The 12,843-nt window shown below is 40.6% G+C and overlaps 1 protein-coding gene across 2 annotated transcripts; it reads left to right on the top strand.

The window, feature by feature from the left end:
• Positions 1 to 7,915: 7,915 nt before the first annotated feature.
• On the top strand, positions 7,916 to 9,495 carry LOC124159572. Of its 2 annotated transcripts, XM_046535470.1 has the most exons (6): positions 7,916 to 7,942; positions 8,066 to 8,274; positions 8,359 to 8,584; positions 8,744 to 8,922; positions 9,014 to 9,236; positions 9,347 to 9,495. In XM_046535470.1, the coding sequence occupies exons 1-6, from the start codon at positions 7,930 to 7,932 to the stop codon at positions 9,439 to 9,441; spliced, it is 945 nt and encodes a 314-aa protein (XP_046391426.1). In that variant the 5' UTR covers positions 7,916 to 7,929; the 3' UTR covers positions 9,442 to 9,495. The 2 variants fall into 2 exon arrangements, with proteins under 2 accessions (XP_046391426.1, XP_046391425.1); XM_046535469.1 differs by having other exon boundaries at positions 8,359 to 8,922.
• Positions 9,496 to 12,843: the final 3,348 nt, after the last annotated feature.

Raw genomic sequence — 12,843 nt, 5'->3', positions numbered from 1 at the left:
CTGAAATTATCAATGCATGCATGAGGCATAGAGCTCAGGGAAACATGGCTTAATAATCACCTATTAAAACTGTCTATAGTCGGAAAGTTTCCTTCGTTTGATGAAGCATTAATAATCCTTATTTAAACCAAGCGCTACCTGCTACCAGGGTACTCTGCTACCTGCTAGCAGCCTGCATCGCAGTGGCTCACATATTCTTGCCCCAAGGTCACCTCACACGGCGGCAGCGGGAACCAGAACGACGTCACACGGGGTTTTCCAATCATTCATACTTAGCCGTCGTGGTTTTCGCGCGCTTGAAATTTTTCACTTTTCATTTTATCGCAAAAAATAGATATCGTCATTTTAAAATCTAAAAGCGTTAAATGCGTACTTCAAGAGTAATAATCTTTCGATTTACTCAAAATATGATAGAGAACCACCCAAAGAGTCCAAATTCAAATATACAGAACAACACCCCAGGTTGCGGGGGAAAGGTGTGGTCAGTTCCCTTTCACCGCGGGCATATCGTCGGGGAGTCGGACACCAGGGACATGAAGCGAGGGCCCTTCGATGAGTGGGTAACCAGTCACAAGCTACCCAATAGGCTCCCCTATGGTGCACTTAAAAATAGACTAAGAAAGAAAAGAACATGGTCTGAGATGGATGAACGACCAAATTAGGAGGTAGATGTTCCGAGGAGTGTCTTCCGCCCATATGATTCCCACAACCATCCTTCCAATCGAAGTTGAATATGATACTAGTCGCGCTACAGGTTCTGCCGTTTTTCTTTTCCTAGAGATGAATCTTAAGTGGTTTCCGTCGGTGTCGAGTCTTCTGCTGCCAATAGACGTTGCCATAGCTTCAGAATTCATCAGCCTCGGATCGTCAGGGCATCAGCGCGTCGAGTCAGTGGTGAAGTTAGACATTGACACGTCAGCAGGAAGACCCGACCCGGATGGAAGCCTGAGAAGAACCCATGTCATTAATTCGCCCGTAAAGAACTAAGTCGTATGTTTATTTTTTCTCTATGTTTTAGTGCGTCACATCCGTTGAACATTGTCGTAACCGCAGCCCTCCAACTCCTCCTATCCCCTCATGATCTTTTCCCACATGCCGTGCTTTTCTGTCGCGAATCTCTCGCTGATTTTCCTCGGGAGAATTTCCCTTTAATTCTTCCCTCTGTTTTATTACTCACGTCATTGCTCCTATGTCTTATATTGCATGTCGTATCCATCTATGGGCTCTTCTATCGCTTGCTGGGTGCTCCACATAATTTTTTAGGGGGCCCGAGCCCCCTCAAAAATCCGTTGTGGGTGTGAGGAAAAAATTTGTCAGGCTTGTCGATTTTCCCCGGTGTGTCCAGATATTCGAGTTATCAGGGTTCTAATTTTAATCATACGACTTCTAAAATGCTTAAAAAACTGAAAACTCACCACTTATAAAATTTACCGGGGCAAGATCCCCGGTTTGGGCTCCCCCAATATTTTTTGTAAATCGGCATCCCTGATTGTCCACTTTCCTCTCTTGTCCTTCAGTGCATCACTCCGTTCTCCATCATATCCATCCATTCTGTCAGCACCAGGTCATGGCACGCTTTTAGGCTTTTCCGATATGCTTTCCAGAAGCTTCAGATCCGTAGAATGTCTCCTACCAAACGAATGTCCTCACGGTTTAACAAAGTTTAATATATAGTATATCATAACTTAGGCCTGAATCACGTGATAATTCACTCGATATCGACTCAGCGATTGCAGTTCAGGGAGCAAAAAGGGACCCACCATTTTCTGGAAGTGAATCCCATCGTCTTTTAAAATAAAATATACATCACCTGCTATATTATTTATTGCCTGTGTATTCACGTTAACAATATATTTGAGTTCAAAGTTGAACAAATTTAGCGAAGAAGGACCACCCTTGATTTTTCCCGAAAAATGCCAACTTTATCCTCGTGCGGTGGTTTCATGAATAGTTTAATTGGCAAAACTGTTACACCATCTTAACTAACACCTCTTTTTCTTCCATTTGGAGGGTTATTAAAGATATAGTTTCATTGTTAACCATAGATTTACAACAAAATGGCGGAGCCTGTTTTCAGCCAATTTTATACCTAAACATAGAGGATAAGCAGATACTTCCGCCAAGTGGCTTACACCACGTCGTTCTATCGTCGTCGTCCTGCCATTGTTCACTATCGGAATGTGGACGGCCGATATTTTACCGGCCGTCCAAAATCGGTGTGTGTGCAAGGGCCATCTGTTCACGGTGTCCAGGGGCCTCACCAATTTTTCAAAAATGAGATTTCCACAAGCGCATGAAGCTCCTCCCTCCCCTTTATCAATTTAATTTCAACAATTAGTTCTCAATTGCAATGAAGCCAGCTGATGTCGTCGAAATCGTTCGCTCTACTTTATGAGTAAAAATACATTTATTTTTACATTTTTTGGAGGCTTCACCTTTTGGTTGTTATATGTTTGAAGTAATCATGTCTTCAGTAAATTTTTTATTGTTTCGTGTCATTTGCTTTATTTGTCCTTATTTCAGTTCTGTACGATGACATAGTCGTTGTAGCAGAAACAGAGACGGATTTGAAAAATATTCTGATTAATATGGGTAGGGTAATGGGTAAATATCAACTGAAAATAAGCACGAAGAAAACCTCAGTATGCAGCAGAAGAGAAGAAGTCAAGACTAACATTAAAATAAGGAAGCAAAAACTGATAGAGGTGGATGAATTCAGTTATTTGGGAAGCAAGATAACTAGTGACGGGAGAAGCAAGAAAGAAATCATCAGCAGAATAGCCCAGGCGAAGAGAGCAAAAGAGAGACCTGCTTACAGTGGGGAACTTAAATATGGAAGTAAAGAAACAATTTATAAGAACCTACATTTGGAGTATGCTCCTATATGGAAGTGAGGCATGGACAATGACCGCAGCGGAGAAAGCAAGGATAGAGGCCTTTGAAATGTGGTGCTACAGAAGAATGATGAAAATCAAATGGATCGACCGAGTTAGTAATGAGGAAATCCTGAAAAAAGTAGGAGAGAAGGGAAGCCTCATGAAAACCTTAACAAGATGACGGAACAGCCTTATAGGCCACATCTTGAGACATGATGGCCTGATGAAGACAATCGTCGAAGGACAAGTGGAAGGCAAGAACGGAAACTGAAGACCTCGAACAAAATACATGGAACAAGTAAAGAAGGATGTGAAAGAGAAGAAATACGTAGGTGTGAAAAGATAAGCTGACAGGAGAACTGAGTGGAGACCTGCGTAAATCCAATCCTAGGATTGTTGACCAGTGTTGATGATGATGACATACTTCTTGATCATAGAAATACAACGGAATCTTTACGTTAACCATGAGAGATGGGGACATTGATAGAGGTTCTTGCCCGATGTAACTCTAGATTGGGTTTCCTCTTCCGTCCACTTCCACACCTCCGCTTCTCCTGCTTCATCTCTCTCCCCATTCCTAACTCTCGCCTCCTCAAACCAAGAAAACCAGCTTTCCTTATGATATGAGGCCCATAAAACTAAAAACGTAGCTATAATTAGGGCACCGTTTTCAAGAAACTCACGACCGCAAAGAACAATCTATAAAGTGCAGTGTAATGAATTATTGAGGATAAAACTGTTGATATTTTATTAGTGTGAATTAAAATACGATCACATAATAAAAAGAGAAATCTTTCTGCCCGGAAATGGTAATTGGCGAAAGTTTTCGCAGATTTATAGACTTAATGGTACAACTTACAATGGATAGATGATATGTCTTTCCTTCGGAAATGTATTCCATGAAATTTAATTGGGACAGTGTATTGAATCATAAGAAAAGTACGTTAGGAATCGTAAAACTTTTCGATTTAAAATTCCGTGAATTTAAATACAGATTTAGTAATTGCACCCGCTGCATTTTCGAAACCGAATTGGCTATCACACGAGTACCAAAGATGATATTATTAACGGCGCAATCCAACATCTCGGTCAACAGTAGACGATGACACACTATAGAAATATGATAGAGAATGCAAACAATCACGCTGGCCTCTACATGTATTTCGAACGGAAAAAGCAGCGGAGAGTATCCAGGGCAGATCAGAGAATTATTGGAAAGAACATCAAAGGATTTTGATACCAGCCATCCATCATTGATTTCCCTGACTTCCCGTGGTTTCTACTCCATTGTTTTTAATTTTCCTGAATTAATATGAATGGCAAAGCAGTCGTGGTTACATAAAAATTTGGCTAGATGAAAAAAAGTCGAGAAGTAGTAAATAAGTGAAGTAATAAACGATTAAAAGTTTTCCTGGTGAATACTTCTTACGGGTATTTCTCGGGTTCTCAGCCAGGTTAATGCTTTTATATAAGCCTCGACCGCATAATTAAGGAAGCAATAGAGATCCGCCTCAATCCCAAAAATTTCAATCGGGACACCGGCTTTCATCTTAGCAATACATCGAGACCTGTATTCAGCTGTATGTAAAGGGTTGAACGTGAAGAATTTCAAAAGACCTACAGCCAATCGGACGACACCTGAGCCGCATTGTTGTCCTCGGTAAACGGTCCATCCGGTTCAGTGTGAAATTGAACTTCGATAAAGTAACACGGTCTTGAGGAAGGGAGGCAAGTCGCCTACCGAAACGTCGGCTTATGTAAAAGCATTAACCCGGCTGAAAACCTGAGAAATATTCGTCAGAAGTGAGGTAATGGTTGTAGAAATAAAGTAATGTCGCCTCGCAGGTATCACCCTGCAAAACGTCTTCCGAACTCGGCCGCAATGGACCAGTCGACTGCTCTAGTGGTACAGGCGGACAATGTAGGTCGCATCACTCCTCTGGATCACCGTTCACCACTCACTTAAGTGAGTCGATCACGAATGGTCGATCTTCGGATCCTACCTATGGTAATCACTACCCACGTCAGCCTAATACACATGTCTTCTCATATTTTCCGCAGTGTACCTACTCCGAATAGAATTCCGTAATTATTCGCTGTCTCCCATGAACGGGAAAAACGAGATTGTCCGAGGCGTCGAATTTGATGGAGAAGTTTATTCGCTAGCGACCATTTTCGGTTTTGAAATGTCGGAAACATTTTCTCGGTCACGAACAACCGACACTGACTTATATCACGAAACACTGACCATCGACTTCGGTCACGAATGACCGATCACCGGCTTCAGTAGGATATAGGGTGGTTTCCTATTATTTTTTATTGCCTAAATCGAAAGATTATTACTCCTGGAGTATGCATTTCACGCCTTTAGATTTTTAAATGACTGTATCTATTTTCCGCGATTAAATGAAAGCGCGCGGAAACGCGACGGCTAAGTATGAATAAACGTCATTCTAGTTCCCGCTGTCGCCGTATGAAATGACCTTGGGGCGAGGGTATTGTACGCCGCTGCGATGCTGGCTGCTAGCAGGTAGCAGAGTACCCTGTTAGAATGTAGCGCTTGGCTCAAATAAGGATTATTTATACCTTATCAAACGAAGGAAACTTTCCGACCTTAGCCAGTTTTAATAGGTTATTATTAAGAGATGTTTCCCTGAGCTCTGTGCCTCATGCATGCATTGGAAATCTCAGACAACATGAAACTCCTATCTACTCGTATAGAAACTAGGTCCCTGTGACGTCACGTGGAGTGGTATCGCATGGGCGCCAATCTGACCTTTTCCAAATGCGATTAAAATTGACCCTTGCCATTCGTCTGAACTGGGATTTCTAAAACCATATAATTTGTATATTATGAATACTCTAATGGTGGGTAATGAATCGCCATCAATGCCTTTCGCTTTCTTTGATGAAGGAAACTACCCTATAGCAACTCCAGTGCGAGTGATTGACGAATAAATTCGATCGCGAACGGTTGAAATGGTTTTATCGTTATTCGGAATAATCCCGTGCATCAATCGATCACAAATAATGCTGGATATTCATATATGGGCCGCTCACGAGTCATGACCGACACAGCTAGCTTCTGGTGAGTCATTTCCCTTTCTTCGTTTTTGAAATGGGAGAAGAGCCCGCAGTCTGGCGGTATTATCGGGAAACTGCGACCGAGCATGACTACGATCAGAAAGTCTCCATCAAAACGTCTTTTTATTGTATTGTTATGTCGTATGTAGACGCATCCCTCGGCCTGTACCTATTTTCAATGGGCTGTTTCGCATCAGTGCATGATCGAAATGGCAAGATGACATTCGAGATCATGTGCTGGCTTTGGTGTGTTTGCCGATGAGATTTTTGTGCATGTTATTAATTTCGATTGGAAGTTTACTTCCATGGCATCAATTACTCTCGGGGGAGGAGAAGAGTCGGAATTTTACGCCAAAGTACCTATTTTATTTTCTACTTTTTTCCATTTCCACTTGCAATACTGAAGTTGGGTTTTCAATGTTGGCCTCGGCGTTTATTCTTTTACGGCGCAGCCACTTCGAGCGCTCTTGCTTCTGTGGGTTTACCCTTCTGGTTAGACGCCTTTTAATTCCATTCGTAAACGGTTGCGTCCAACTGAGGGAACCTTCCAAGCCCTTTGCCCTATGAACCTGAGGTGTTTTTTCACGATGAAAAGTTGGCATATAAGTTCACCCGCTGGATGAACAGTAACATGAAACTCGATAATAAAGTCAAATCCTCCCCTCACTTCTTAATTCCCTTCCTCCGAGTATTGATCCCTTTTCCCTACCCCCGAAAGTCTTTACTAACCTGGCTCTATCTTACCTCCATGAACATCAACAGCAACACTTCCCATTTCTTACCACTGCTACAATTTACTCTAGCTTTATGTACTTGTGTTCTTTAATTTAGAGGTTTTGAATCTCGTTACATTTTATGTATTTGATTCTCGGCATATTTTAGGTAGATTTGATTCCCGTTACATTATATGTATTTTGTTTCTTGTTATATATTATTTATTATCTTGTTATTGCGCCAAATTGTAAATTGGCTATAATTGCCGTGTGTGGTCTTTTGAAATAAAGAAATAAACGCCTGCCGAAAAGGGCATTTGTCACATCTGCGGCATAATTCTGAACATGCTAATGAAGAATGTGAAGGACAGGAGTGCCGTATTGTGAGTGGGGCGTACGAAAATGATTCTCCACTGTGGTAATATTGCGAGTAAAGTAAAGTAAAGTGAACTATAAATAACTTTTATCAATGCGAATCAATGAAAATCATTGGAAACGGCAATATATATGACCACCAAAACTTGAATTTTTAACGGATAGCCTCGATGTCTGACGCAGACGTCCAAAAAAACCGTAGAGCACCTCAGACAGGACAGGACAGGACGGTTGGGCATCGCTGGAGCTCATATATTGCCATATTCAGCCGCGGCTACTAATCGCACGTTTGTTGCTAGTTTTCTATTCGGCAGTTTTGTCTGTAGGACGTATTATTTAGCGTAAGGAATGTGTTTTTATGGTGCGATTGTATTATTATTGAGTGTGTTTTGTTATTGCAAGGTGTTTAAATAAATAATAGATCGTAGCACTTTTCCACAAGAATTTTTAATGCGCACAACGCGTTTGGGCTCACTGAGCCATCATCTGGTACAAGCAGGGATGGGCATGATTCGTCTTCATGAATCACGAATCATGATTCGCGAATCACAAACTGTGATTTGTGATTCGTGATTCGGATCATTTTTTTTTTCGTGATTCGTGAACCGTGAGTCGACTCTTTTTTTACTAGTTGAGGTGATTCGTGAGTCGAATATTTGTGATGCAGCTCACGATTCACTGACGAATCACGAATTAATTTCACTGCTGTATACGTACAAGTCAGAAGTGCAACCACTCGGATAATTCAAAAATATATTTTGCACTGTAAATTCGTTCAAATGTGACTTTCAATTGTTTTGAACAAGATGACAAGATAGAAATGAAATTTGAAAATAGCAAGACACAAGACAAAGAAAATCTCAAGAAGGCAGTCTGGAGAAATGGCCAGTACCAGTAAGTTGTTATTGCAGTTTATGCTTACCTATAATTCTTACTCTACTTTTATTAATCATTTCACTAATTCAAATTCGTAAACACTACAAAGTGATTTTTATAATAGAATTCGTGTCATTTCAGGTGAGGTAAATCATGGTCTTAGTGATAACGTTGCTGAAGGTGGTACCAATTACCGTGCCCCATCGAATTTAATTTTTGATGGAAAATTTTTCCAAATTGTAAGTCAATCTGAGAAATATATTTCTGCCCAATGTCAGCTTTGCTTGCCTGTAAACAAAGTGGTTAAAGGAGTGGTAGGCAGCACTTCAAATTTTACTCGGCATCTTAAAGTACGAAAAAATGATCAACTTTTTATTGACAACAGTATGATTGATTCCAAATTATTAAAATAATGCATTATCATTGCTTTTTAGTTGGTTCACAACGCATTACAAAGTTATAACAAATATAAATCACAGAAGAATGCCAAACGGACTGGTGAAATTCAGCAGAAGAAAATTACTAACTTTGTTTCTTCCAAATGCATGAGAGTGAAAATCAATAATGAAATGCTGAACAAAGATATAATGCTCTACATTATTCATAGCATGAAGCCTGTCCGCACTGTGGAAGATGAAAATTTTATGCGAATGTTTCAACGTAAGTTTTCTCAGGCCAGCAAGTGGTTAAGGGAATTTATTGATAATACGATGAACTCTGTGATGGTATTTCTCACATTTCTAATGACGTCCTACATCAACTTTTTTCTAATACACTCTGTTTTTACTTTATGTGCTGATGTATTTTATCCTTTGATAGATATTGATCCTTCGGTTCAGATCATGTCAAGGAGAACAATGGGTCGAAAATTAAACCTCATGTTTGAAAATGTAAACCAAAATTTGGCAAGCAAATTTACAGAAATTCAATTTATGACTTCTACTGCAGATATTTGGTCCACGAAACATAGAAGCTTCCTTGGTGTCACAGCTCATTGGGTAAATTGTAAAATAATATTATATAAAGCCTTTTGTGGCCTTAGCGTTATTTATTCATTGATCAAATATGCTAACTGATATATGTTTCCAGATAAATGATGAAACATTGACTCGTGAAAGTGCTGTTTTATCATGTGTTCGATTTAAAGGTACACATGATTACAAGAATATAGCAGACACTCTACACAATATTTTCATCAGTTTTGGGTTAAAAAATGAGAAAGTTGCCACAATGATTACGGATAATGGGTCTAACTTCGTAAAGGCATTCAAAGAGTTTGGCTGCAGTGAAATAATAAATATAGACAGCGATGGTAATAACTTAAGACAATAATATGATACTATTATTGACGAATTTCTTACAGTACAATTTATGCATAAAAATTCAATGTCTTTGCTGAATCAGTTTTCGTATTGTTTACAGATTTGCCCATGCATGAAGATGATAGCGACATTGAAGAGCTTTGCATTGATCTGAATTTTGGCTCAATAAATATGGCATGTGAAGATCTAGAATAAGACAGGTTTTTACCCAAACATTTGCGGTGTTTTTCTCATACATTATCCTTAATTGCAACAACAGATTTAACAAAAATTCTCAAGAACTCTCCATCTTCGGTTAATCGCTTGCACAAATCTGTAATGGCAAAGTGTAGTTATGTCTGGAATGCATCACGTAGGCCTAAATCTTCAGAAATTATTACTGAAATTCTTGATTGTAGTATGGTATAGTATACCATACTACAATTTACCCGAGTAGGGCAAGGGTATACCATTGGTATACCCTTGCCCTACTCGGTGGAATTCACTGTTTGATGCAGTTTCTCAAATTGTAAAATTGAGGCCAAAAATGAATGATGTGTTACGGAAACTGGACATGAAGCAATTATTCTCTGATACAGAATTTGACTATATGGAAGAATTCATTGCTTGCTTGCGACCAATTGCACAAGCCATTGATGTGCTTCAAAGTGGGAACAGCTGTTTCTATGGACAACTTCTACCCACATTATTTTCAATACGCAAGAAACTTGCGGATCAGCTGGAGAAGCCACTGCTCTATACCTTATATTTAATTCCTGAGTTGTTGACCGCTCTGAACACTCGTTTTGGCAAATATTATAATCTATCTCCAGAAGTGAATGAAGCAATACTGGCAGCAGCATTCCACCCTCAGTTCAAAATGCTTTGGTTGCCAAATAATGTGAGTGATATTGATAGTAAGCGAATTACTAACCTGTGCCTAAATTGTTTGGAAGAAGTCAAGAATAATGGCACACCATCTATCCACAGTAATAGTGAAGAGGACTCAGATTTTTATGTTTTAGCCTCACCAAGTAAAAGCAAGACATCTCGAAGTCAGTTAGAGTTTGCTTCTTTTATGGCTGATTCAGATAAAACCTTCAAATGTTTTACTCAGGGCTATCCTAATATTCTTAAACTTTTTATTAAATACAATACCCCAATATGTTCTTCTGGTCCAGTGGAGAGACTATTTTCATGGGGTAACTTTATTTTGAAACCAGAAAGATCAAAAATGTCGGACAAGGTCTTTGAGAAGTTAATATTTCTGAAAGGCAATCAACCATATTGCTGTCTCTAATAAGTTTATTTATATGATATTGTTTTTTCTTGGGTTTCCAGCCGAGTGAGAAAATTCGTGGCTAATGTTTTTCGTAATGTACTCGTTACTTAATGTAACACTCTTCCATCGTCCTCTGAGCAGAAATGAACTGCAAGCCTTCCCTTCTGCGCTTATATAGCTGTTCAATCCGGGGGGCATTGTTGTCATCTTCTGTCCATTATTTTTTAAATTAATGGTTTCTATGAAGAGAATGGAAACAACCATTTCCGGGCCTGTTTTTAAAATTATTTGAAGTTTTTAATTTCATATCCCGAGGCAGTATGCTGAATGCCTTGATAGCAACGTTTGTAATTTTTTTTAATAATAAAAAAAAATAGATGAATTGATCGCCAACCTATGATTCTAAATTCCTTTTTTCCTCTTACAATTAGGGATATTAATAGAGGTTAATATGTCCAATACGAGTGAATCAATGTATATCATAGGTAGCTCCATGTTGGTTTAAGTACGTACAGGTAACCCAACTAACGGCATATTTTTGCATTCTTACTTTGCTAGATTTATTTTTTTAATAGTGCGGTTTAGACTAGTACATTATTGCCAACTCTTTTTCATGCATGATATGTAGTGCATGTTTGGTGAGAATTCACCCCCTACCACACACCTTTATTTTGGCTTGCAGGATGTTGATGCACAGAAATTCTGGTAATTTATGATATCCCGTTGATTCACACTGCATCTGCACAAGTTTTAATTAACAGGCGAAAAAATTGGTATAGGTACCCAATTATGGGACCAATGTTCATAATGTGACCATTACTTAGTATTATTGTCAATCTGAAATGGCACAATGATTTTCCTTAAAATATGATTCGTGATTCGTGAACCGCACGAATCATATTTTAAGGAAAAATCACATGATTCATGATTCGAGATTTGAATCAAATTTCCAGGCGTGAATCGTGATTCGTGCGTCGAATCTAATTTCTTCCATGATTCGTGATTCGTGACTCGAATCAATATTAGGTGATTCGTGCCCAACCCTGGGTACAAGACACTGCAAAACATTTGAAAATCTCCTTTATACCCTTGAGAAAGGGGGAGTTGGGGAGGATTTGACATCCTTGAAGGAGGGGGTGGGAACGGGCGTTCAGAGTAGAGATAGTGGGAAAAGATACAACTACGGGATGTGGAGAACCCACGTTGGAAGGAGGATTCGAGTCATAACTGTGTGGTCGGATATATCGTTAGAATCGACATGCACTCTCGATATTCGCGCCAGTGCGCAGCGTATCTGCGCCGAAAATTGGTCGAAATCATTCACCGGGCGTTTCAAGGGAAAACGCGAATGAATAGATACATATATTTCGATTGTTCGCTGGAATGATCATTCACCATGTAAAAAGGCCTTCAGCCACCTCGCTCGCCCCCTCTCCTCCCTGTCTGTCCCTCCGACCCCCACTCCCACTTCCTCCACCCCTCACTCCGCCATCGGGGTGGTTCGAGAGGGGAGGGGAGCTTCCCCCCTCTAAAAACGCGCATCACGGGACCAAGGTCGAAAGCCGTGTGTGTGTGGGTGCGAGCGACGAAGAAGAAATCCGGTGGCGATGTTGAGGAAGGTCAGCCAAGAAGAAGCGGCTGCCGCGATCGGGACGCCACTCCCCAAACAACGGCAAAAAAGGGAAGCAGTGAAGGGGGTTAAAGAAGGAGGGAAGGGGGGGGTGTCCTTCCCCTCCCCCCTTAGAGAGCGATAAGCCGGGAAGGGGGAAGGAGCTCCTTTGCTTGTCCAAGCTTTCTTTCTCCGGCAAGGGGGCGTCGCGTCTGGTGTTGAGGTGTTGCTTAGCCTCCGGCGCGCGCGTATCCCACGCCTAGGGAGGGGGGGAGAAGGACCTCCCCCTCCAATACCCACCCCTTCAAGAGGGAAGGAGGGGGGGGGCGATTAAGAATGTCTCCTCAAGGCGGGGAAGTGGATCTTCTCTTCCGGTCGCCGCCGCTTCCATATCGCCGAGGGCGGAACAGAAGCGACACACACTCCCTCCCGTGTGCTCATACAGCAGTCGCCAAAGGAATATTTGTCTCTTCAAAAATGCCTCACTCAAAGAAAAAAAACATCATTAAATCATTTTAAACTAAGAAATTATGTTTTAGCAAAAGATAAGAGGCTGGGAATAGGAAAGTGAATGCGAATATAAAAACTCTACTTGGAAAATGGAAGGTTGAAAAGGTGTAAGAGTTTTTCTACCGAGGAAGCCGAAGAATCAATTACGGACTAAGCATGAAAGAAGTAGTGAAATTGCTCAGGCGAAGAGTCCATTCTGGAAACAGGGGAGACGCGT

Source organism: Ischnura elegans, chromosome 5 (genome assembly GCF_921293095.1).
Source record: "Ischnura elegans chromosome 5, ioIscEleg1.1, whole genome shotgun sequence".
Lineage (NCBI taxonomy): Eukaryota > Metazoa > Arthropoda > Insecta > Odonata > Coenagrionidae > Ischnura > Ischnura elegans.
This window is presented reverse-complemented; position numbering and strand designations above follow the sequence as displayed.